The sequence below is a fragment of the Chiloscyllium plagiosum genome, unplaced genomic scaffold, assembly GCF_037043375.1.
Source record: "Chiloscyllium plagiosum isolate Xiang-an unplaced genomic scaffold, Cpla_swu_hap1 HiC_scaffold_8, whole genome shotgun sequence".
In the NCBI taxonomy this organism is placed as follows: domain Eukaryota; kingdom Metazoa; phylum Chordata; class Chondrichthyes; order Orectolobiformes; family Hemiscylliidae; genus Chiloscyllium; species Chiloscyllium plagiosum.
This window is the reverse complement of record NW_028270146.1, coordinates 23,268,966-23,294,777: the sequence shown is the minus strand read 5'-3', so window position 1 is coordinate 23,294,777 and position 25,812 is coordinate 23,268,966. Positions and strand designations below refer to the sequence as shown.

Below are 25,812 nucleotides of genomic sequence, written 5' to 3'. Positions count from 1 at the left end.
TGCATCTCCACAGCTGAAAGGTCTACAGTGTTCTTTATGTAAGAATCAACCTGCAATTACCTTCCAGGCCAGGTCCTATAAACAATTGTCAGTTTCTCTGTTCTAAAAAAAAACTACTGCTCACAGTCCAAAGGTTACCTTCAACTCTTAGCTCATAGTTTCAACCAAAAATGATTTTTTTAAAAAATGAAGGGTTCTGTCAATTTTGTTATGCAAATGCTTATTATTGCTGTAATTAAACCTCAGGCCAGCCTGTCAGAACAGCATTTCAGTATCAGACATTAATACTTTTTGAAAATTGGCATGCTGACTGGATTTAAGAAGGGAACTGTGTTGAGATTTCAAGTTTTAGTTTTGTTCAAGTCTTCCTGTTGGAACCAGCATCCACTATAACTGTGCATTGAAAGTAGGAGTTCACTGTCTGGAGAAATCATATAAATAGACTTGAATTCCATCATTCCTTGTTGCAAGTTTCCTAAAAAGACCTCTGAGAGAGACTGTGTTTGGGATTGCAGTGATTGACATAAAGTGTGACCTGAGCTTCTGACTGAATGGGTTCTGAGTGGAAATAATTGTGTGTATTCACTATTTGCCTTAATAGAAAATGAAAAGAACACGGTAGAAAAGAACGTCTCAACTCCAGGAACCAGTGTTTGTTTTGAAGCATACTTGTATAACACTGCAAATTATGCTAATTCTCAGTGGCAATTACCACCAATACCACCGTCGAGCATGGGTCGGCACCCATCAACCAATACAGATGAAGAAGATGATGAGAAAGATTTGGATCAGGAAAGTCAGACGGCTGAAAAAGTGAAAAAACCCAAGAAGGTCTATTGTTACATATCACCAAAGGTAAGAAAGGGCCTATGACATTGAAATAATGTCTTGAAAGTTAATATTACAATAAAAACACAAAAGGATGAACATTACCAGCCCTTTAGTGTGGGATGGCAGGAAGGAAGGCATCAAAAATGGATGTCTGACATTTTTTTCTGTTACCGTGCAGTTCTGCCAGTGGCAGGAAAGGTGAGACATGTGCTCCCATAGGAAGCGCGGTTTAACCATTGAGTTGGCCAGCTAGTGATTCTTTCCGGCCATCTCGAGCCTGCTAGTAAGTGTAGACTACCAGCAAATTATTTGGTTTACAAATGTCCTTTAGGAAAGGGAACTACCTGGTCTGATCTACGGTGACTCCAGACCCACAGTATTGTGATTGAGTCTTTACTGCCTCCTGGGCAATCATGGATAGGCAGTAAATGCTGCTTAGCCAGTGACACTCTTACCCCATGAATAAATATTTAAAAAAACAAAATTCCCTGGTGGGCGGCACGGTGGCACAGTGGTTAGCACTGCTGCCTCACAGCGCCAGAGACCCGGGTTCAATTCCCGCCTCAGGCGACTGACTGTGTGGAGTTTGCACGTTCTCCCCGTGTCTGCGTGGGTTTCCTCCGGGTGCTCCGGTTTCCTCTCACAGTCCAAAGATGTGCAAGTCAGGTGAATTGGCCATGCTAAATTGCCCGTAGTGTTAGGCAAGGGGTAAATGTAGGGGTATGGGTGGGTTGTGCTTCGGCGGGGCGGTGTGGACTTGTTGGGCCGAAGGGCCTGTTTCCACACTGTAATTAATCTAATCTAATCTACCTCACAGCAACCTCTGGAGGGTGGGTTATTCTTCTTTTTATCCCTCAGTGGCCCATGCAAAGCCTTTGGTGGCAGTGTACTGTCAATGGACTGTAAGCTAGACGAGAATATTCATTTTTTTAAAAAGATTTTTTTGAGTGCCTGTGAAAGATGATCAACAATGCCACTGCAAGACGAAGGTGAGGACTGCAGATACTGGAGATCAGAGTCACGATTAGAGTGGTGCTGGAAAAGCACAGCAAATCAGGCAGCATCCGAGGAGCAGGAAAATCACGTTTTGGGCAGGACCCCTTCATCAGGAATGAGCTCATCCCTGATGAAGGGCTCCTGCCTGAAACGTCAATTTTCCTGCTTCTCAGATGCTGCCTCACCTGCTGTGCTTTTCCAATGCCACTGCAAGGATGCTTCCCACTTAGGATCTTGTGAATCAATGATGGTACGTGGATGCTATTTTCTTCGATGATTGAGAGTGAAGGAAATATTACAGGGTGAATCAGGAGACACTTAATTTTTAAATGGTGCCCTCTAATTTTTGACTCACTCACTCTCAAGAGGAAGCATCCTTTCCCAATCTATCTTGTTAAGACAGTTTAGGATCTCATCCATTTCAATTAAGTCATCAGTCATTCTTTCAAAATCCAGTTGAAACAAGCCCAGCCTGTCCCACGTTTCCATGTAAGACATCCCACTCATCCAAAATATCAATCTAGTAAACACCTCTGAATCACCTCCAAAGTGTTTGCGTCGTCCTTTCGAGAAGCATATCCAAATTGCATGGGTATTCAAGATGTGCTGTCAACAATGCCCTGCTTAACTAAAACGTAACCCCCTTACTTTTTGGCTCAATTTTTCAAATAGCAAAGGATGGAATTCCACTAGCCTTACAATTTTTTTGTTGCAAGCCTATCCGAACATTCTGTGACTCATGCACTAAAGCACCTAGATTTCTCTGCACCTTGAAATTTTAAATTCATTCTCATTTTAAATAATCTTCTGTTTTATTATTCTTCCTGCCAAAGTGAACAACTTTGAGTATAATGTGGGAAAATGAAATGTGGCAGATTTCTGCCCCTTGCTCAACCTACTTGAAGGTATTATTTAATCAACCTATTCAGGGATGTGAAAATACAACCCTGAAGTAGGTGGGACTTGAACCCAGGCTTTTTCCCATACTATCTTCATAACCCTCATGCCATTGATCAAAGTATTCATCTAACTCTGCTTTAAATGTACTCAAAGACTGAACCTAACAGCTTCCTGTGGGTAGAAAATTCCAAAGATTTCACCCCCTACTGAGTAAAAGAAATTTTCTTATTCACGGACTTATGAAGCATCCGCCTTAATTTTGAATTGTGCTTCTTGGATCTAGACTCCAAAATTGTGGGAAGCATCTTGCATGCACCTACCCGGTCTATACTGTTCAGTATTTTGTAGATTTCAATGAGATCATCTCTTATTCTTCAAAACTCTAGAGAATACAAGCCTAGTTTGCCCATCCTCTTTCAAGACCATCCTGCCATCCAGGAACAAATCTGGTGAATCTTCTTTACACTCCCTCTATGGCAATTATAATACCTTCCCTGGGATATGGAGACCAAAACTGCGCACTCTACTCTAGTTGCAGACTAACCAAGCTCTTACACAATTGAAGCAAGAATTCATGACTCTTGTACTCAATTTTTTTACCACCTTTAATGGTAAAGGCTAATATTCCATTTGCCTTCCTAATAACTTGCTACATGTCAGCAAGTCACTGAAGGCTCACGACAGCACCGTAGTTGCTTTGATTATCTACAGTTTCCAACTTCTCACCATTTAACAAATACTCTGCACATCTGTTCTTCCTACCAAAGTGGATAACCTCACATTGTTGCACATTTATATTCCATCTACTGTGTTCTTATCCAATCACAAAACCTGCCCAAATCCTGTTGAAAATGTTTTGCATTTTCCTTGGAATAAAAATTCTTATATAGCTTTGTTTCATCTGCAAATTAGAAATTTTACATTTGTAGCATTATCAAGAAATCTAATGGGACAGTGCCCTTTATTACCAGAGGAACTCAAAATAAGAGGATGGAATTATGTTTCAGTTATACATACTGAAACACTCACTATTCAGTGTTGTGAAAATGTTTTCATGTGCTTAATGTGTGGCTTTTCTAGAAGTTATTAGGTAGGTTGTGCTCCAGTGGTGTAAAGATCAGGCTTTCTGTTTTGTTAATTTTTCCTTCAACTTGTTCAGATTTTTAGGCCCATCTTCAGCCAAGGCACATGTGCTCATTTGAAAATCTGAGCAGCATTCTTTTTATTAATTATTTTTTGACAATTTTCTCTTTTTTTTTCCTCCCTTGAAAACAAATGGTTCCTTGTTAGAATGTAGTCACATTCATGTTAATTACCCTCTAGTGATCTCTCCTACTGACCATTTATGGTTAGTCTCTTGTTCCTAGCTTACTGTCAAGGCCCTTGAGGCTGAATATGAATGTATCTTTACTTCGATCCTTGATGTGCATGCATTCACGAGGGGTGATACACAACAGTCAGAAGCTGGAACCCTGGCCATTTGAAGTTATTTGTCTCTTGTGCCCTTTAATTGCTGCAGCAGTTGTTGCTGCAACCCTTATTTCACAACCTCTTTTTCCCTTACTAGTACATTCCATTGAGCTTTGGAATACCAGTGAAGGCAGAAACATTATTTGAGAGCTTGTGGTATTCTCATCCTTTACCTATTACTGAAACATGCTTAAAGTTAAAACCCAAAGAAATTCAAATTAATATACTCAGCAGCTGATGCAAACTGAACAGTAAAAAGAATATTTGTTTTGCAGCAATTCTCAGTGAAGGAGTTTTATCTGAAAATCATACCCTGGAGACTTTTTACTTGCAGAGTATGTCCAGGAACAAAGGTAGGTCTTTTATTCCAATTATGAGATTTTGGTGGACAGGGAGCAACTTTCAATTGGTGTTTAATTACTCTGCAGTACAACCAAAAGGAAACATAATGGGCTAAATATACCTTGTGTGTTATATATTTCTATTGACAAGATCTATCTGATGTTTAATTGCTAAGCGTTAACTAATCTTGACCAAAGCTGCAGGAAAGTTCTGCAATTAATTTTGGTTACAGACCTACAGGAAGAATTAACTAACATTATTGGTCCTCACTGCAGTCCAGTGTGTTTTTGTTGGCTTGCTATAGTATGTAGGCACCCAGTGAAGACTGAGCCAATTTGATTCTGATTCTCCACACCTTTCATTCCAACTTATAAATAGTTTGCCACTGTCTAGACACAGTAATGAAGATTGACTGCTTCGATCGTCAATGATCCTCCATGAGTAAGTGCAGGATATTTTCTTGTCAGTTTGCTTAAACAGAACCGAAAGTAGAATCTCCACAGGTGTTGATAGTCTCAATAGAGTTCAGAGAAGTTGAGACGAGAAATTGATTGGGGGAGAAAATAAAATTGTATCTTTTTATCTTCAGTTTTACTACCATAGTCTAGATCCAGTGCACAAGTTCCTCACATTAGTGGTGGATGATGGGATACAGCCTCCTGTGGAACTCAGTTGTAAAGAAAGAAACATCATGGCAGCAACATTTATTCGTTTCTTACATAAGAACATTGGTAAGGACTGAAACTTTGACTGTACTTGTCTGATATGTAAATGTTGTGTATCAGAGAGAAAAAAAATGCTGTTAAATTTGGGAAAATAGTTTGAACTGGACAGCTAAAGAGCAAACACCCCAGTATCAGATCACTGCCAAGCACCGCTTGGATTCGAATTCTGCTCCTGCTTTCCGTTACGGCAAATCTCCCATGTCTTCAGGTCTGTCAGGAAAGCTGTTTTGAGGAGATGCCAAGTGATGGCTAGAAAATTTATTTGGATGCAAAAGGGAAGAAAAATTAGCATCTGAGTCATTTTAAATTTTCATTTGGTTGAATTGAGTTATGTCTGTCCCATTGCCTCAGGACTACAAAATAAAATTGGACATGAAAAGCCTATTTAAAGAAAGAAAATCTTGTACGTTTGGTTAAAATATAAAGAGAAGTTTGGTTTGATTGAGACCAATCTACAGTTTATTTCTCATGTTCCTTTGTGTTAGCTGTCTTCTATCACTGCAGTTCATTTTCACTCTTCTATATTTATACACTTGGTATTAAATATCTTGTGTACAGTTGCTTCAGATGTTCAAGATTCTAAGTGTACAGTTAGCTACTACAATCCTTTACATGTGTTTGTCGCGGTGCAAATTGACCTTTAGGAATTATTACCTGCCATGTATTATAATTTTAAATTGTTCTAACTGTTGAACACATAATCCAAACTGGTACTTTAGACACTATAATGAGTAATGTTTTATTGTCAGTGATGGTCTTTAGATGAAATATTAAACTGAGGCTGAACTGTCTGCCTAAGCAACATTGTTATATGTTATGTATCTTTTTTGAGATAATGGCAACAATTTATTGTTTGTGATTGATCAACTTAGTCCACTATACCTGGACACGGGGAAGCTTCCAGTGGATTGGAAAATGGCTAATATAACAGTTTTATTCAAAACGGGAGGGGGGAACAGTGCGGGAAATTGCAGACCAGTCAGTTTAGCAACTGATGTTGGGAAAGTGTTGGAATCAAGGAAGCAATATTCGGACATTTGGAAAGTCAAAAAGCCATCCATCAGAGTCAGCAAGGTTTTATGAAGGGCAAATCCTGTTTGACTCATTTGTTAGAGTTCTTTGAAGATGTAACAAGCAGTGTGGGGATGCTGTAGAAGTAATTTATCTGGACTTCTGAAAGGCATTTAAACGGTGCCGCACTAAAGGTTAATTAACAATGTTGGATCATATGGGATTAGGAGTAATTAACCAGGATAGATGACTGGCTGATGGACAGAAGACAGAGAGTCGGGATAAATGGTTTTTTTTCTGGATGGCAAAGTGTAATTAGCGGGGTGCCGCAGGATTCGGTCCTTGGGCCCCAGCTATTTACCAACGGACATTAACGACTTAGATACAGGGATAGAAGGCTCTATAGCGAAATTTCCTGATGGCACAAAAGTATAGTAAATTGCAATGAGAAAATAAGGACCTTACAAATGGATATAGATAGGTTAGGAGAGTGGGCCAAAATGTGGCACATGGAATTTAACGCGGGTAAGTGTGAGGTCATGCATTTGGGTCAATAAAAAGGTAAGGTGACCTATTATCTTAATGGGGAGAGCTTCAGGGTGCTGCAGTGCAGAGGCATCTAGGTGTACTCATTCCTGAGGTAAAAACAATGACTGCAGATGCTGGAAACCAGATTCTGGATTAGTGGTGCTGGAAGAGCACAGCAGTTCAGGCAGCATCCGAGGAGCAGTAAAATCGACGTTTCAAACAAAAGCCCTTCATCAGGAATACAGGCAGAGAGCCTGAAGGGTGGAGAGATAAGTGAGAGGAGGGTGGGGGTGGGGAGAAAGTTGCATAGAGTACATTAGGTGAGTGGGGGAGGGGATGAAGGTGATAGGTCGGGGGGGGAGGGTGGAGTGGATAGGTGGAAAAGAAGATAGGTAGGTAGGACAAGTCATGGGGACAGTGCTGAACTGGAAGTTTGGAACTGGGATGAGGTGGGGAAACGGGAAATGAGGAAACTGGTGAAGTCCACATTGATGCCCTGGGGTTGAAGTGTTCCAAGGTGGAATATGAGGCATTATTCCTCCAGGCGTCTGGTGGTGAGGGAGCGGCGGTGAAGGAGGCCCAGGACCTCCATGTCCTCGGCAGAGTGGGAGGGGGAGTTGAAATGTTGGGCCACAGGGCAGTGTGGTTGGTTGGTGCGGGTGTCCCAGAGATGTTCCCCAAAGCGCTCTGCTAGCAGGCGTCCAGTCTCCCCAATGTAGAGGAGACCGCATCGGGAGCAATGGATACAATAAATTATATTGGTGGATGTGCAGGTAAAACTTTGATGGATGTGGAAGGCTCCTTTAAGGCTTTGGGTGGAGGTGAGGGCGGAGGTGTGGGCACAGGTTTTGCAATTCCTGCGGTGGCAGGGAAAGGTGCCAGGATGGGAGGACGGGTTGTAGGGGGGTGTGGACCTGACCAGGTAGTCATGGAGGGAATGGTCTTTGCGGAAGGCGGAAAGGGGTGGGGAGGGAAATATATCCCAGGTGGTGGGGTCTGTTTGGAGGTGGCAGAAATGTTGGCGGATGATTTGGTTTATGCGAAGGTTGGTAGGGTGGAAGGTGATCACCAGGGGCGTTCTGCCCTTGTTACGGTTGGGGGGGGTGAGGTCTGAGGGCGGAGGTGTGGGATGTGGACAAGATGTGTTGGATGGCATCTTTAACCACGTGGGAAGGGAAATTGCGGTCTCTAAAGAAGGAGGCCATCTGGTGTGTTCTGTGGTGGAACTGGTCCTCCTGGGAGCAGATACGGTGGAGGCAGAGAACATAGAACATAGAAGAATACAGCGCAGTACAGGCCCTTCGGCCCTTGATGTTGCGCCGATCCAAGCCCACCTAACCTACACTAGCCCACTATCCTCCATATGCCTATCCAATGCCCGCTTAAATGCCCATAATGAGGGAGAGTCCACCACTGCTACTGGCAGGGCATTCCATGAACTCACGACTCGCTGAGTAAAGAAAAGAGGAATTGGGAATACGGGATGGCATTTTTGCATGAGGTAGGGTGGGAAGAGGTGTAGTTCAGGTAGCTGTGGGAGTCGGTGGGTTTGTAAAAAAATGTTGCTTTCAAGTCGGTTGTCATTAATGAAGATGGAGAGGTCCAGGAAGGGGAGGGAGGTGTCAGAGATGGTCCAGGTAAATTTAAGATCAGGATGGAATGTGTTGGTGAAGTTGATGAATTGCTCAACCTCCTCGTGGGAGCACAAGGTGGCGCCAATGCAGTCATGAGTGTAGCGGAGGAAGAGGTGGGGAGTGGTGCCGGTGTAATTATGGAAGATGGATTGTTCTACGTAGCCAACAAAGAGACAGGCATAGCTGGGGCCCATACAGGTGCCCATGGCTACTCCTTTGTTGTGGAGGAAGTGGGAGGATTTGAAGGAGAAATTGTTAAGGGTGAGGACCAGTTTGGCCAAACGAATGAGTGTGTCGGTGGAAGGGTACTGTTGGGGATGTCGGGAGAGGAAGAAACAGAGGGCTTGGAGGCCCTGGTCATGGCGGATGGAGGTGTAGAGGGATTAGATATCCATGGTGAAGATGAGGCGCTCTTCCAGCACCTCTAATCCAGTACTCATTCATGAGTCACAGAAAACTAGCATGCAGACACAGCAGATAATAAAGAAAGTGAATGGAACGTTGGCTTTTATAGCTAAAGGAATAGAATATATAGATAAGGAAGTATTGTTGCAACTATACAAGGTATTGGTGAGACCCTACCTAGGGTATTGTGTACAGTTTTGGTCCCTTTATTTGAGGAAAGATGTAGTGGCAGTGGAGGCAGTTCAGCGAAGGTTGACTAGATTGATCCCAGAGATGAGGGGTTTGTCGTATGAAGAGAGATTGAACAGTTTAGGCCTATATTTTTTGGAATTTAGAAGAATGAGGGGAGATTAAATTGAGGTATTCAAGATCTTAATAAAAGGTGTGGATAAAATAGACACGGAGTGGATGCTTCCTCTTGTGGGGCATTCTGGGACAAGAGGTCACAGTCTTGGGGTAGCATATTTTAAAACCGAGTTGAAGTGAACTTATTTCTCTCAAAGGGTTATTAACTTGTGGAATTCGCTAACCCAATGTGTGCTGGGTGCTGGGACAGTGAGTACATTTAAGGAGGAGTTAGACAGGTTTTTAATTGTTAATGGGTTGAAGGGATAAGGATAGCAGGCAGAAAAATGGGAGTGAGCATATCGAATGGCGGAGCAGATTCAGTGGGCCAAATGGCCTAATTCTGCTCCTATATCTTATGAACGTATGAACTGTCGGTATGAAATATAACCTTGTGGATTGTTACCATATCACATCACAGGTGGTTCTGAAACTTTCCAAGACAAAGTGAATTTCTTTCAGCGAGAACTTCGTCAAATGCACATGAAACGTTCACATACAAAGATTGTACTGAAAATCAGCCGTCACAGTTTCCTTGAGTCGGTGAGTTTCATGTGCTCCCTGCATTATTGCAGTCCATCTACTTTGATAATAATGACCTATTATTAAAATTCTCGTCTCCAGAAATAAAGTACTCTTTAACCTAGGTCAATTATTTTATTTCCCACCTTAGGAAATTTCTGTTAATGTGTACCTTCAGGCATTCGTCAGCCAAGTGCACATTGTAGTTTTAAAAATCCAGTCCAGCATGTAAATGGGCAAAGTCTTTTCCCTGGGGTCGGGGAGTGCACAACTAGAGGGCACAGGTTTAACGTGAGAGGGGAAAGATATAAAAGGAACCTAAGGGGCAACGTTTTCACGCAGAGGGTGGTACGAGTATGGAATGAGCTGCCAGAGGAAGTGGTGGAGGCTGGTACAATTGCAACATTTAAGAGGCATTTGGATGAGTTTATGAATAGGAAGGGTTAGGAGGGTTATAGGCCAGGTACTGGCAGGTGGGACTAGATTGGGTTGGGATATGTGGTCGACATGGACGGGTTGGACCGAAGGGTCTGTTTCCATGCTGTACATATCTCTGACTCTATGTATCTTGATTTATTTTAATTCAGTAGCAATTATAATTAAAATTCACTTTGCCTTTTTTGTTTAATTTCTGCATCCTAATAGTCCCTGAAAGCAACAAGAAACTTCTCAGTCTCTGATTGGAGCAAGAATTTTGAAGTGATTTTTCAGGATGAAGAAGGTCAGTACCAAAGGCATGTCAACATTTTCCACGGCTGCTGTATGCATTAATGGGGTAAATCTACTTGCTGTAAAATCGAATTGCTTTAAGTTTGACAAATATAGGCTACGATGATAAATTGATATGACTGAGATTTTATTGGGTTTATTTTGGATGATGTAGGATTTCACAGATACTTGAGAGATTTAACTTTGTTGACTGCCTCTCTCAGGATTTAACCCACAGCACCAAATGACACAAATTAGCAGCATTGCAGTAAGAAAAATATTCAGGCCATGAAATGTCAGTTCTGTTGTATTGATGCGAATCTATTAGTTCCTGCACTCTTCTGTTTCCTGTAGCCTCTGTGTACAGTCACCAGCCTTGAGAAACCTGTTTCTGTATCCACACAAATGCTGCTGTATGGATTTGAGATCAGGCACAAACAGCACAAGAGTAGGCCAGCTAACTCCTTACTTACCTGCACAAAAGCAAACTACTGTACATGCTGGACATCTGAAATGTAAACACAATGTGCTGGAAATAGTCAGTAGGTTGGGCGGCACTTATGGAGAGAGAGAGAGAGAGCAGAATTAGCATTTAAGATAAATGACTTTCCATCTGAACTGGGAAAAGGTAGAAATATAATTTACTGAGGTCAGATGAGGGTGGAGGAGAAACCGTGCATGAGAGAACAGAAGGGAATTGAGATCTGTTATCGTGTGTGGTCTGTTTAATTGTGAATCTGCTTAAACTTGCTTTTGCAGTTAAGTTTCTTTATTTGGTAATGGTCTACACAGCTGACTTAATTCGATTTGAATTTGTCCCAGTTGTATTTTACTGTCTATCAATATCCAAAGCATTTTGATGCAAGATCACATGATAATTGCAACTGAGGGATGACATTCAGATCATTAATTTACTTCTCCAGAATGAACCTAAACTAGCCCCATTGCAACAATTCTATCTTAACGATTTTGTGGTTGTATGTTGATCGTCCTTATTGTGAAGATCAGTTTCCTCATGTAGGCACTACATATGTCAAATGTCAGCATCATAATAAGAGAAAATAACTTTATTATTCTGAGGTACTTGTGTATTGTTTCAGCATTGGACTGGGGTGGCCCACGCAGGGAGTGGTTTGAATTGATGTGTAAAGCACTCTTTGATCAAAGCAATGGTCTGTTCATGCACTTCAGCGACAATAACCAGGGGCTGGTGAGTATAAATTTCACTTAATATTCAGGATAGTAAGACTTCTAATTTCTGATAAATTGTTTAAGTGCCAAGAAAGTATTTTTTTCTCTCTGAGGAGTAGTGCTATTCTAAATGTGACAGATAGAGAAGGGGACAGTATTACATAATGCGACAGAAACCAAATCCTGTCCTGTCACCTCTAATTCCTGTCGTAAATATTGTTGTGAAAGCCCCTCTTTGCTCACTGAAGGAGTCCATTATGGTGAGTTTAAAGTGATTCCCTTATTCAAAGGTTGCCAAATTAATTTGAAATATTTATCTGAATTTGTATTTTAGAAGTGAAGAAGTTTTATTATCTGATCATTTGTTTCATTGTTGATAAAATGTGCATGGAGAAAAGCAGGTGCCAGCCTTGGTTCAGTAGTTTGACACTGCCTCTTATTCAGAAGATTATGAATTTCTGTGCCATTCCTGCACTTGTGCACCAAATCTAGGCAGATACTGCAGTGAGTACAGAGGCAGCTTTGTATTGTCACAGATCATGTTTTTCAGAGCTGATGGTAAACACCGTTCCCATCTTTTCTCTCTTGTGGATGTACGAGATCCCATGGGGAATTCTCCAGTTAGCCTGGTTACTACAGAGGAACCTCGATTATCCGGCTTTTGATTGACCAGACTTCAGATCATCCGAACAAGATTGCGAGGTCCCGATGTGTGGCTAACTGTGTTATCCGGCATCAATTAATCGGCATTTGACGAACAGATCGAAATACTCCCCACCCATGTCCTTTGGATAATAGTGTTTCCTTTGCGTTTATCTCTCAACTTCTATCATAGAGCTGTTAATAACGATGCTGTCCTTATGCAAACCGGTTGTCACGTTTCCCAATAATTGTGACTTAGCTGCAAAGTTGTATAAAGTACTTTCAGAAATCCTGAGGTTACGTAAGGTACTTCCTGAAAGTACAAGCCTGGCCATTTCTGTTTGGGGTAGGAAATAACAATTTGAGTCTGCACATATAGTCTACTATTTATTTATTGTTGAGCATATCTTTTTTTGTACAAACCATATTTTCGTAATGAATAAGTGAAGTGTTTTGTTTGGTTGTTTAGGTACACCCAAACCCAGACCGATCACCTCATCTTCGACTGAAGTTGTATGAATTTGCAGGGAAAATAGTTGGGAAGTGCTTGTATGAATCTGCTCAGGGTGGAGCGTACAAACAGCTAGTTTGTGCTCGCTTTACTCGTTCATTCTTGGCACAAATTATTGGACTCAGGATGCACTATAAGGTAATGAGGGCTCATTAGTTAATGTGGCCTTTGTGTCTTTTGAATGCATTTGATATTTCGTCACATGTTGAAGATTAGTAGCATGTTAACGCTGAAAGGTCATTGATCTGAAATATGAACTCAGTTTGTCTCTCACAGATGCTACCCCTGACAGTCTGAACATTTTTGAGTGTTTAATGCTTTTATTTCATATTTATAGCATCTATAGTATTTTGCTTTTTGTTTCATACTCAACTTGATGTAATGATGTTTTCTAAATTGGGAAAAAAAAGTACTGTGAATGCTGGCGTTCTGAAATAAAAAAGAAAACAGAAATTGCTGGAGAAACTCAGATCAGGAACCAATCGCCCCGTGGCTGAACACTTTAACTCCCCCTCCCACTCCACCAAGGACATGCAGGTCCTTGGCCTCCTCCATCGCCAGACCATGGCAACACGATGCCTGGAGGAAGAGCGCCTCATCTTCCGCCTAGGAACCCTCCAACCACAAGGGATGAATGCAGATTTCTCCAGCTTTCTCATTTCCCCTCCCCCCACTTTTTCTCAGTCCCAACCCTCATACTCAGCACCGCCTTCTTGACCTGCAATCTTCTTCCCGACCTCTCCGCCCCCACCCCCTCTCCGGCCTATCACCCTCACCTTAACCTCCTTCCACCTATCATATTCCCAATGCCCCTCCCCCAAGTCCCTCCTCCCTACCTTTTATCTTAGCCTGCTTGGCACACCCTCCTCATTCCTGAAGAAGGGCTTATGACCAAAACGTCGATTCTCCTGTTCCTTTGATGCTGCCTGACCTGCTGTGCTTTTCCAGCAACACAGTTTTAAGCTCTGGAGAAAGAAACTCAGTCAACATTTTAAATCCAATGGTGCTTCATTCCAACTAAGTCAAAGGACTCCATGGTGACTCTGTTTCCTTCTCCACAGGTGCTGCTAGATCTGCTGAGTTTCTCCAGCACTTTGAGCTCACGAAGATTTTAAATTGGCCAACAGTGATTTGTTGTGAAGTGGGTGGCACGGTGGCTCAGTGGTTAGCACTGCTGCCTCACAGCACCAGGATCCCAGATTCGATTCCAGCCTCGGGTGACTGTGTGGAGTTTGCACATTCTCCCCATGTCTGCATGGGTTTCCCCCCACAGATCAAAGATGGTGCAGGTCAGGTGAATTGGCCAATCTAAATTGCCCATAGTGTTAGGTGCATTAGTCAGAGGGTGGGTTACTCTTCGGAGGGTTGTTGTGGACTTGTTGGGCCGAAGGGCATGTTTCTAAACTGTAGGGAATCTAATCTAATCTAATCTAATCGTTTCTCATTTGGTTCCTTTTTTTTATTCCTTCCCTTCCTCTACCAGCACCACTCATTCACTCCACAATCATCCCTCTTCAATCCAACAAAACTCAGACCTAAACAAAAAAAAAATCAATACTACAGATGCTGGAAATCAGAAACAAAATCAGAAATTGCTAGAAAATCTTAGCAGGCCTGGCAGCATCTGCGAAAAGAAAGCAAAGTTAACAGAGAACTCTTCTGTTTGTAAGACAAGCTTTTGAATTCCAACACTGTGCACTTGATTGGATTTCCTTTCTCTCAATTCTTTCTCCAACTTCTCCCTCCTATCAAAGGATATTGTGAAACTTGAAAGCATTCAGAAAGGATTTTGAAGGATGTTGCCAAGGTTGGAGGATTTGAGCTATAGGGAGAGGCTAAGTCGGCTAGGGCTGTTTTCCCTGGAGTGTCGGAAGCTAAGGGGTGATCTTATAGAGGTTTATAAAATCATGAGGGACATTGATAGGGTAAAAGACATGGTCTTTTCCCTGGGATGGGAGAGTCCAGAACTAGAGGGCATAGGTTTAGGGTGCGAGGGGAAAAATTTAACAAGGGATCTAATGAGTAACCTTTACACGCAGAGGGTGGTGCGTGTATGGAATGAACTGCCAGAGGAAGTGGTGGAGGCTGGTACAATCACAACATTTAAAAGGCATCTGGATGGGTATATGAATAGGAAGGGTTTGGGGGGACATGGGCCAAGTGCTGACAAACGAGACTAGATAAGGTTAGGATATCTGGTTGGCTTGGCAGAGTTGGACTGAAGGGTCTGTTTCTGTGCTGTACATCTCTATGACTCTAAGTTAAATTGTTTTCAGATACCACTGAAACAAATGGTTGTTTTGAGGATGGAGCTGCAGATTTTTCAGGGAGTAAGACTTCAAATGAAAGCTCTAGATTGAAGACATAACTTTAACGTTTCTCCCTAAATTGCTGAAGTCTGGGTTTTAATGGCAGTGTTCTTGCTAGTTACTTTATGCTCTGTATTTTTTTCTGACTAATCCATTAACTTCTGACTGGATGTTGACACAGATTATAAATATAGGGCACTGCTCACACTAATACGACAGGAAAGGAAATCGCAAATTTGCCCACGTCTTCTAATAGTGTCAGTAGCCCAAAAAGTAGTATGAAATCGCATTTTCACTGTTCATGTCTTTACTCCTTTCACAAGTGCCAAAATGTTGCTTGTGTGATTATGAACCATCTCTATCTTGTCACCTCTGCTCGCAGTATTTTGCAACAGATGATCCAGAATTCTACAAGAGTAAAGTATGTTACATCTTGAAAAATGATGTGAGTGAAATGGACCTCGTTTTTGCTGAGGAAAAATACAACAAGTCGGGACACTTAGAGAAGGTAATGTTGTTTAAGAAATTCCCTTGGGTCTGAAATGAAGTCTCATGTTATGCCTTGTTGATGACGAACCCTTTCAGTGGTTAGAGATGATGTGAGGAGGCAAAGCCCTTCCTTCACAGTGAGGATATTCTCCATCATGTGTACAGCACTACCACGATGCCAAACTGGTCAAACATTGAACGGAAGTAATTGACAGAATAAAAAACAAAAGATGCTGTAAATCAGAGACCTTACAGCCTCATGGCACCTTCCATTGCAACCACAGAAGTTGTAACACCTTATACGTTTACTTCTTCCCTTCTCAGTATCCGAGGGCCCAAACACTTTACGGGTGAAGCAATGCTTTACCTGCATTTGATATAATCTAGTTGACTGCATTCACTGCTCACAATCTGGTCACCTCTACATTGGGAAAATGAAGCATAGACCAGAAAACTGCTTAGCAGAAAACTTGCATTCTTTATGCAAAAAAGGCCCTGAGCTTCCAGTTGCCTGTCACCTAAACACTCCACCCTATTCCCTGCTGATATCTCTTTCACAGGCTTGCTGAGTGCTCCAGAGAAGCTCAGCACAAGCTGGAAGAACAGCACCTCATTTTACACTTGGGGACCTTGCAGCCTTCCGGACTCAATACAGAGTTCAGTAACTTTAGGGTTCACAGTCACTGAGTCATAGAGGTATACAGGACAGAAGCAGACCCTTTGGTCCAACTCGTCCATGCCAACTAAATATCCTACATAAGTCTAGTCCCATTTACCAGCACTTGGCCCATATCCCTCTAAACCCTTCCCATTCATGTATCCATCTAGATACCTTTTAAATGTTATAATTGTACCAGCCTCCACCACTTCCTTCTGCAACTTATTCCATACGTGAACCACCCTCTGCGTGAAAAGTCACCTTTAGGTTCTTTTTATATCTTTCCCCTCTAACCCTAAACCCATGCCCTCTCGTTTTGGACTCCCCTACTCTGGGGAAAAGACCTTGCCTATTTACTCTATCCATGCCCCTCACGATCTTATAAAACTCTATAAGGTCATCCCTTAGCTTCTGACGCTCCAGGGAATATAGCCCCAGCCTATCCATCCTCTCCCAATAGCTCAAATCCCCCAAGCCTGGCAACATTCTTGTAAAACTTTTCTGAATCCTGTCAAGTTTCACAAATCCTTCCTAAAGGAGAGAGACCAGAATTGCATGCAATACTCCAAAACTGACCTAACCAATGTTCTGCACCGTCACAACATGACATCCCAACTCCTCTAGGAGATGCTGGAGAGAGCTTCGTTCCTGAAGAAGACCTTATGCCTGAAACGTTGCTTCTCCTGCTCCTTTGATGCTGCCTAACCTGCTGCGCTTTTCCAGCAACACATTTTTCAGCTCTCTATTCCTACACTCAGTGCACTGAACAATAAAGGCAAGCATGCAAAGTGCCTCGTTCACTATTCTATCTACTTGTGACTCCACTTTCAAGGAACAATGGACCTATGCTCCAAGGTCTCTTTGTTCAGCAACACTCCCCAGGACCTTACCATTTAATATATAAGTCCTGCTCTGATATGTCTTTCCAGAATGCAGCACCTCACATTTACCTAAATTAAACTCCGTCTGCCACTCCTCACCCCTTTGGGCCATCTGATCACCATCCTGTTGTGTTCTAAGGTAACCTTCTTCACTGTCCACAACACATCCATATACGTGTCATCTGCAAGCTCTCTCACATCTTTACCCCAACCCTCACACACCAGACCTTGACGTTGCACCCCACCAATTGTTAATAACTAACAGTACCCATTAATAGGTAATCACCCCCCTAGCCAGATCATTTTCCACTCCTTTGTCTATCTAATTGCTCTTCTCTCCCTTTCAGCTCTGTCCTCACCTATCATTTACTCCTTACCCACTTCTCCCAGCCTATCATCTGCATAGAAGCCAACATTTTCCTAGCAACCAACAGTTCTGAGGAAGGGTCACTTGACCCAAAACGTTAACTCTGATTTCTCTCCACAGATGCTGCCAGATCTGCTCAGCTTTTCCAGCAATTTCAATTTCTAACTGACAGAATATACTGTCTTATCAAGAGGGGAATTGAAAGCAAGTGTAGGGAGGTTGTACATCAGTTATATAAGGCATTGGTGAGACTGCATCTGGAGCAACGTGTATAGTGCTGGTCATTGTACAAGGGATGGATATTCTAGGAGCAGTTCCGACTAATATCTAGAATAAGCAGATCACCTTTTGAGGAAAGATTAGTCAGGCTAGGCCTGTATCGTCTGGAGTTTAGAAGAACCAGAGACAATTTAATTGGGATACATAAGATCCTGAGAGACCTTCATCAGGTGGATGTGGAAGGACCTAGAATTGGGGCCATAGTTTAAAAATGATAGGCCTTCCACTTAAAATGGAGCTAAGGGAATTTGTTTTGAGTGTTGAGAGTTTTCGAAATTTCTTCAAAAGACAATGGATGCAAAATCTTTACATATTCTAAGGCAGAGGCAGACAGATCTTTGATCAGCAAAGGGTGAAAGATAATCAGGAGTATGGAGGAATTAGAAATGAGGCTAAAGTCAGGTTGGCCATGACCTTATTGAAGGATGGAACAGGGTTGAAAAGCAGAGTAGCCTAGTTCTTGTTTCCTGTTCATATGTTAGTAACCGCTGTCCACAGCCTCATAACCTAGCTTATTACTCCCTCTTACCCCCCAATTCACCCTCTCTACTATTACCATTAAACCTGCTACAGTGAAGAGTGCAGGAGGTATTGTGACCAGCAGCACCAAGGATATCTAAACATGAGATATCAACCAGGTGAAGCTGCAACATAAGACTACAAGCAGTAGAAAGCAGCATGCTATACGTAAGGCTAAACAATCCCACAACCAACAGATCAGATCTAAGCTCTGCAGTCTGCCATGTCAAATCATGAATGGTGGTAGACAGTTAAACTTTGAACAGGAGTTGGAGGCTCCACAAATATCCCATCCTAAACAACAGGGAAGTCGAGCGCGTAAATGCGAAAAAGAAGGCTAAGGTATTTGCATCCATCTTCAGAAAGAAGCGACAAATGCATGATCCATCAAAACCACCACAAGCATTCCGTGTAATTTCCTTCCTGGCTGTGCGGCCTCCAAGGCCCATGTGCAACAGCTACTTTCAGATTGGCTGATTCCGATCATTGGGTATGGAGCATTGGGACAGTTGCCTGGTCATGCAGCCACACAGCTAAGAAGAAACATTGACCACAGCATTAAAGATGTCAATAAACAGCTGGTAGTGTGGGATATTGCAAAGGTTATTGCCCTTGACAATATTCCGACAATAATACTGAAATTTTGTGCTCCAGAAGCCCGAGCCTAGCTGGTCCAGGCCAAGTGCAATAATAACATCAACCCAAAAATGTGGAAAATTGACCAGGTATGTCCTGTGGTCCAAGACTGGACCCATCCAGCCTAAGCAATTACCACCCTATCAGTATACTCTCGATCATCAATAAAATAATAGAAGGGGAAAGCAGCATTTGTAAAGGGATAATCTGCTCATTGATGAAAGGGGTAAATGACTGCCCTTGACATCAAGGCAGCATCTGACCAAATATGGCCTGAAGGAATCCTAGCAAAAGTGGAGTCAATGGGAATCGGGGAAAACTCTCCACTGGTTGGTATAATATCGATTGCAATGGAAAATTGTGCTCATTGGAGGTCAGTCATTTCAGATCCAGAACATCTTTCAGGAGTCCTGCAGGGTAGTGTCCTACGGCCAGTCATCTTCAGCTGCTTCCTGAATGCCCTTGCTCCATCATGAGGTCAGAAGTGGGGACGTTCTGTGATGACTGCATAATGATCTACACCGTTTGCATTGCCTCGGACTCTGAAGCAGTCAATGTTCAAATGCAGCAACCCAAACCACAGCCAGCCTCGGTTGTTTCAGCTAGCTTTCAGACCACAAGTCCAGGTAATGACCATCTCCAACAAGAGCAAATCTAACCATTTGCTCATTGATGTTTAATGACATTACCATCACTGAATCCTCACCATCAACATCCTGTGGAAATGAGAGCAGGTCAGTGGCTAGGAATTCTGGTGTGTAATTCACCTCCTGACTCCTCAGTCCCTGTCCATCATCTGCGAGGCAACAGTCAGGAGTGTTGTGCTTGAATACTTGCCTTTGTTGGAGTTGCACTCATCCTCGCAATACCTAAGAAGCTGACGCCATCCAGGGTAAATCAATTTGTTTGATTTGCACCGCATCCATGAACTTCAATATTCAACTACCTTCACCAATAATGCACAATGGCAGCTGTGTTTAGTGTCTGCAAGGTGCACTACAAGCAACACACCAAGGCGGCTCTGACAGCACCTTCAAAATGCATGACCTTTACCACCTGGACGGTCAAGGGCAACAGATGCAGGGAAACAACACCATGGATTTCCTCTCCATGGTATACAGCATCCTTATTTGAAACTATATTGTTAATCCTTATCTGTTGCTGGATCAAAATGCTGGACTCATTGCATAATAACATTGTTAATGTAAAAGGTAAAAACAAAGTTGCTGTAGACCTACCCAACCCTAGGGTTGCTCTCTCATTGCAGAGAGACAACTGGTGATTTAACCAGACAGTCGCAATACCTCAGGCAAGGGGCAACGTTGAGAAGGTGTGATCTTTATGGTAACCTCGGCTGATAGAGGCCACATTGTCAGCATCACACTGCATCGCAAACCAGCCTTCCAGCTAGCTTGGCTGACCACCCCCTTATTGTGATTGTACCAACACCACAAGAACTGCGGTGGTTCAAGAAGGCAGCTCACCACTACCACCTCAGGACAATTAGCTGTGGGCATTAAATGCTGGCCAAGCCAACGATGGCCACATTCCACGAGCAAATGAAAGGTTAAGTGGAAAATTGTGACTTAGAATACATTGCTGAGAAGGTCATGGAAGTGATAACTTACAAAAAGGATTTGTTAAGTGCAGAACAATGGTGAAAGATCATGAGAGTGGGACTCTTTAGATTATGTGATTTTCTTTTGTGGAGTATCATTCTGTCATTCTTCAGACTGGCTGCTACAACTTCTATATAATAGCCCCAACTGCAGCCTGAGTAATTTTAAAGTTAATTGTTCTTACATTGTTTTGTATCTAAAGACGTAGAATATAAGCAATGGATTTCTTGTTTTTACTTCTGTTGTTAACTTTTACAGACATGAAATATTTGAATGCCAGTCACTTGGGTATAAATATTATCACTTGGTTCTGAGATACATTTAGGGTGAGAGGGGAAAGATTTAAAAGAGACCAAAGGGCAACATTTTCATGCAAAGTGTGGTGTGTGTATGGAAGTGATGGAGGCTGGTATAATTACAGCATTTAAAAGGCTTCTGAATGGGTATGCATAGGAAGGGTTTAGAGGAATATGAGCCAAGTGCTGGCAAATGGAACTAGATTAATTTAGGATATCTATTTGGCATGGACGAGTTGGACCGAAGGGTCTGTGTCTGTGCTCCACATCTCTATGACTCATTTACTGTGTTTGAGATGCCTTACTTAAACCTTAAACATTAGATCTTGAAACATGCTTTTGTGAATCCTGTAATGCGTCTACGTTAAAGGTTCTGATTTGAATCGTAACTTCTGGCTAATTCTCTCTCTGTCCCTCCCTCCCCCCGGCAGCTTATCCTGCCACCTTGGAAGCAACACAATCCTGGAATTAGAGTCGACTGGGCGGATCAAGGATGCAGCTTTCACATGTTCTTTCTTAGATCACTAATTTGAGATTGTTCATATTTTATTCTTTCAGGTTATAGAGTTGATAGCTGGAGGTGCACAGATGCCAGTAACCAATGACAACAAGATATTCTACCTGAACATGCTGGCACAGTACAGATTGGCCAGTCAGGTGCGGCAAGAAGTGGAGTATTTCCTTAAAGGTATGATACTGCTCCGAGTGAGCAGTGATGGAAAATGAATAGAAATGAAGCCAGAATATTATTATTGTTGTGGAATCCTGTATATTTTTTCTAAGTAGTCAAAACGTTACGTGTTTAACACAAGGACCTAAGATTGCCCTTTGTTTATGACCCAATATTTCCTTTTTTTTTGCTTGGACAATTACATTTTTGTTTTCAGAGGCCCTCTGAGCCTGCCAATGGTCTTCTTAGCAAAAAGCAACATGATTTTGGCTTTTGCATGTTTCCCAAGAGACGTAAGACAGTCATCTCTGATAAATCATCAAACAGTCCATTGTTCTAAGGACAACATGCTATTGATGCTGACCACCATAAGGATTCTAGCATACACCAACCCACTTGTTTATCAACTTCTGTGTGAAGTGGTTCAATCTCGGTTGTATTCATTTTCTCATTTCTAAGTTGACATTCATGCATTTGGTACCATGGTAAACTTTACCTTGACAAAAGTGAAATGACATTATAAATTGAGAGATTTGTTCCACAAGGAAAATAAAAATAAGTTTTTAAAAATTGTGAAGACACATACTACAGCAGAGTTCTGTAAATATTTGTGATCTAAGTATTAGGGCAGATAGATTGCAATTTATTTTTAATCCAGGAGGTGCTATCTCCTCCATCCTGAGCACATATTCTCTCAAGTGCAGTGTCAAATCTGAAAGCCTCATGAATACTTAAATATTCCATCAGACTCTGAATCAACTGTGCCAAAGAGGTGGAGAGATTTACTCTGAAAGTGGCTGAGAAAAGTATCTACTGCCATGATTTTGAGTCACTACCCTCACTTGAAATGGATGCATTGAGAGGAAGGCGAAAGTGAGTACTGCAGATGCTGGAGATCAGAGTCAAGATTAGAGTGGTGCTGGAAAAGCACAGCAGGTCAGGCAGCATCAGGAAGGGCTTTTGCCCGAAATGTCGATTTTCTTGCTTCCTGGATGCTGCCTGACCTGCCGTGCTTTTCCAGCACCACTCTAATCTTGGCATTGAGAGGAAAGACAGTTCAGGATAGACAATCCAGCACCACCTGCTTTCTATAAATTAATTGATAAAAGGGTGTTTGTTAGGGCAATGACTAATTTAGGAGAAAGGTGTAGCTTTATCATTCATCCGTGCAGGCAAAGAACAGTGGAATAAAAATGCGAAAAGGAAGAACAAGATTGAAATTGTTTAATGTTTCATTGCCTTCGGGACATCTCAGAGAATTATTTCCCAGCTAATTAATTACTTTCACAGTTTGTCACTGTTTAAAAAAAGGGAACATGAATTAATGAAGCTTCTTTAAATGCCAGCTTCCTTTTTTTACCCTCTTTTATACAGGCTTGAATGAGTTGATTCCAGAAAATCTTCTCGCTATATTTGATGAAAATGAGTTGGAGGTATGTAACAGCTTATGAAGTGACTCATTCAATATCATTGTGACTAATGCTCCCTCTAAATGTTTTTTCTTGTTCACAGCCTGTTTATTTCACTGCATTATACCACTTCTTTTGCACCACCATGTATGTGTGGCATCTTAAAGGGGACAAAAATTGTGAAAATCCTGCATCTTTGTGGTTGCTAGATAGCCAAGCATGGGTTTACAGGCAAAATTGTTTGTGACTCTGTCTTCAAGCTGACATTTTGAGAAATTTGTCTCAGTGTGAAGATATTCATTTGGTTGACTTTCTTTTGTACGTCCTCCTAAACAGCCAGAACCTGCAGAAAGTCTTAAACTTTACTGCTCACAGTGGCTCACCATTTGGACCTTGCCTTTTGGACAATCTGTAAGATGTCACAGTTTTCATTCTCTTGTTTTTGATTTTTGCTGTGATGATTATGAAGCAAGCAACATAATCATTTCCTCATATCACTAGATGGCACTATTGCACCTGGATTGTTTTAATATATAAATCAACCTGTTCAGACGTAGAGTCATAGAGATGTACAGCATGGAAACAGACCCTTCGGTCCATGCCGACCAGATATCCCAACCCAATCCAGTCCCACCTGCCAGCACCTGGCCCATATCTCTCCAAACCCTTCCTGTTCATTCACCCATCCAAATGCCTCTTAAACGTTGCAATTGTACCAGCCTCCACCACTTCCTCTGGCAGCTCATTACACATCCATACACGTCTCACCCTCTGCGTGAAAAAGTTGCCCCTTAGGTCTCTTTTATATCTTTCCCCTCTCACCCTAAACCTATGCCCTCTAGTTCTAGACTCCCCGGCTCCAGGGAAAAGACTTTGCCTATTTGCACTATCCATGCCCCTCGTAATTTTGTGAACCTCTATAAGGTCACCCCTCCGCATCTGACGCTCCAGGGAAAACAACCTCAGCCTGTTCAACCTCTCCCTATAGCTCAAATCCTCCAAACCTGGCAACATCTTTGTAAATCTTTTCTGAACCCTTTCAAGGTTCACAACATCTTTTTGATAGGAAGGAGACCAGAATTGCACGCAATATTCCAACAGTGGCCTAACCAACGTCCTGTACAGCCGCAACATGACCTCCCAACTACTGTACTCAATACTCTGACCAATAAAGGAAAGCATACCAAATGCCTTCTTCACTATCCTATCTACCTGTGACTCCACTTTCAAGGAGCTATGAACCTGCACTCCAAGGTGTCTTTGTTCAGCGACACTCCCTAGGATCTTATCATTAAGTGTATAAGTCCTGCTAAGATCATTCAACCCATTGGGTCCACACTGACCCTTGAAAGAGCATCCCACCCAGACCAAACCAATACCCTATTCCTGTACCCCTGCATTTCCCGTGGCAAATCCACCTAGTCTGCACATCCCTGGAAATTATGGGCAATTTAACATGGCCAATCCACCTAACCTTTGGACTGTGGGAGGAAACTTCTTTGGACTATGGGAGGAAACCCATGCAGACATAGGGAGAATGTTCATAATCCACACAGGTAGTTCTCCCGAGACTGGAATTAAACCCTAGCACTGTGAGGTAGCAGTGCTAACCACTGAGCTACTGTGTTGTCCACCTTCTACCTACTAGGGTTTAAGAATTATGCACACACAGCTCTCCTGGTCTCCTGACTTTCTCCCTCTCCTGGTGTAGAAGCAACTGAGATGCATTTATGTGTCTTTATGAATGGAGCTTCATTCACAGTAATTTAATGCAGCATTGCTGTATACAGTGTGTACACAATACCTTGACATCGGGAAAAGTCTTTGAAAATTTTCAGTCACAAAAGAACAGAGTGAATTAGTTTGTTTCTCCTTTTGAGCTATCTCTATATCTTTCTACAGAGATATACGTAGATACATATATATATATATATATATATATAAATATAAATAAAACGTGTCACAAGCTAAGTTCAGTCATCTTACTTCTTGTATCTTATTTCGCTTTTCCAACCTATTTACACCTGTTCTTCAAAATCCGAGGAGTGCTCTGTCATCACTGTTTCTCAGCATATCCTTTATCCACAGTACCCTGAGCTTGCAGTTGCAGCTTCTCTGTTTTCAACCATGAGTTAAAATCCTGTACTTATGCCGTGTGATACTGAGATCCTCGAGCTGAAAGCAGGAAATGCGCAATGGATTTACTGGTCTCTGAATGAAATAGACAGTGTGTCATTCGAAACAGTAATCTTTCTTTTTCTTTTGTATGCTTCTAGCTCTTCTTAGATTATAAGCATTTACAATTACCCATTTTGTCATTGAATTATAGCAGTTCTTTCACCAGGTATTCCTTCCAACCAGTCTCTTTTGAAGTTGTTTCTCAGATACAGAACATATATTGTGTAACAAATTATACAAAGCTTTCATTTCCAAACAGCTGCCAACATTTTCAATTATAAATTCCTCTGCCTGCAGTTATAATGGCAACAGAATGTGAATTTGTCATCTTTGATTACACTCTCCCACCATTTATTTCCTTATTTCTTTCTAAGCAATAGCCTACCCTCTTTGCATTCCTCAATACTGAGACTGTGGAAAATATTGCCCTGTCTCCATCTGGTATCTTTTCTACATAAATTACATACATGTGACTTTACCTTTCTTAATTGTTGTAAATGAAACTTTCTTTGATTCTGATTGTTAAATTTTGACCTCCAGCTGTTGATGTGTGGGACTGGCAACATCAGTGTACCTGATTTCAAGACCCATGCTGTCATTGTTGGAGGGTCCTGGCACTTCCGAGAGAAGGTAAACCAGAGAGAATGACAAATTGTGGAGCTATAACAGGAGTTGTTGGTACAGCTCAGGGCTTTCTCTATTAGAGGCAAACTAAGGCGTTTTTTATGAAACACAAAATGT

General features: G+C 42.0%; 1 protein-coding gene across 4 annotated transcripts in view; it reads left to right on the top strand.

Moving 5' to 3' along the window:
* Positions 1-25,812, top strand: part of arel1 (apoptosis resistant E3 ubiquitin protein ligase 1) — a 110,379-nt gene that overhangs the window by 61,614 nt on the left and 22,953 nt on the right. For all 4 annotated transcript variants that reach the window (XM_043697104.2, XM_043697105.2, XM_043697106.2 and 1 more), the window contains exons 8-18: positions 602-855; positions 4,473-4,550; positions 5,129-5,270; positions 9,609-9,730; positions 10,355-10,430; positions 11,518-11,627; positions 12,720-12,899; positions 15,453-15,578; positions 21,373-21,502; positions 22,859-22,917; positions 25,612-25,701. In XM_043697104.2, coding sequence (XP_043553039.1) covers positions 602-855; positions 4,473-4,550; positions 5,129-5,270; positions 9,609-9,730; positions 10,355-10,430; positions 11,518-11,627; positions 12,720-12,899; positions 15,453-15,578; positions 21,373-21,502; positions 22,859-22,917; positions 25,612-25,701 — 1,367 coding nt within the window. The remainder of the gene's footprint in view (positions 1-601; positions 856-4,472; positions 4,551-5,128; positions 5,271-9,608; positions 9,731-10,354; positions 10,431-11,517; positions 11,628-12,719; positions 12,900-15,452; positions 15,579-21,372; positions 21,503-22,858; positions 22,918-25,611; positions 25,702-25,812) is intronic.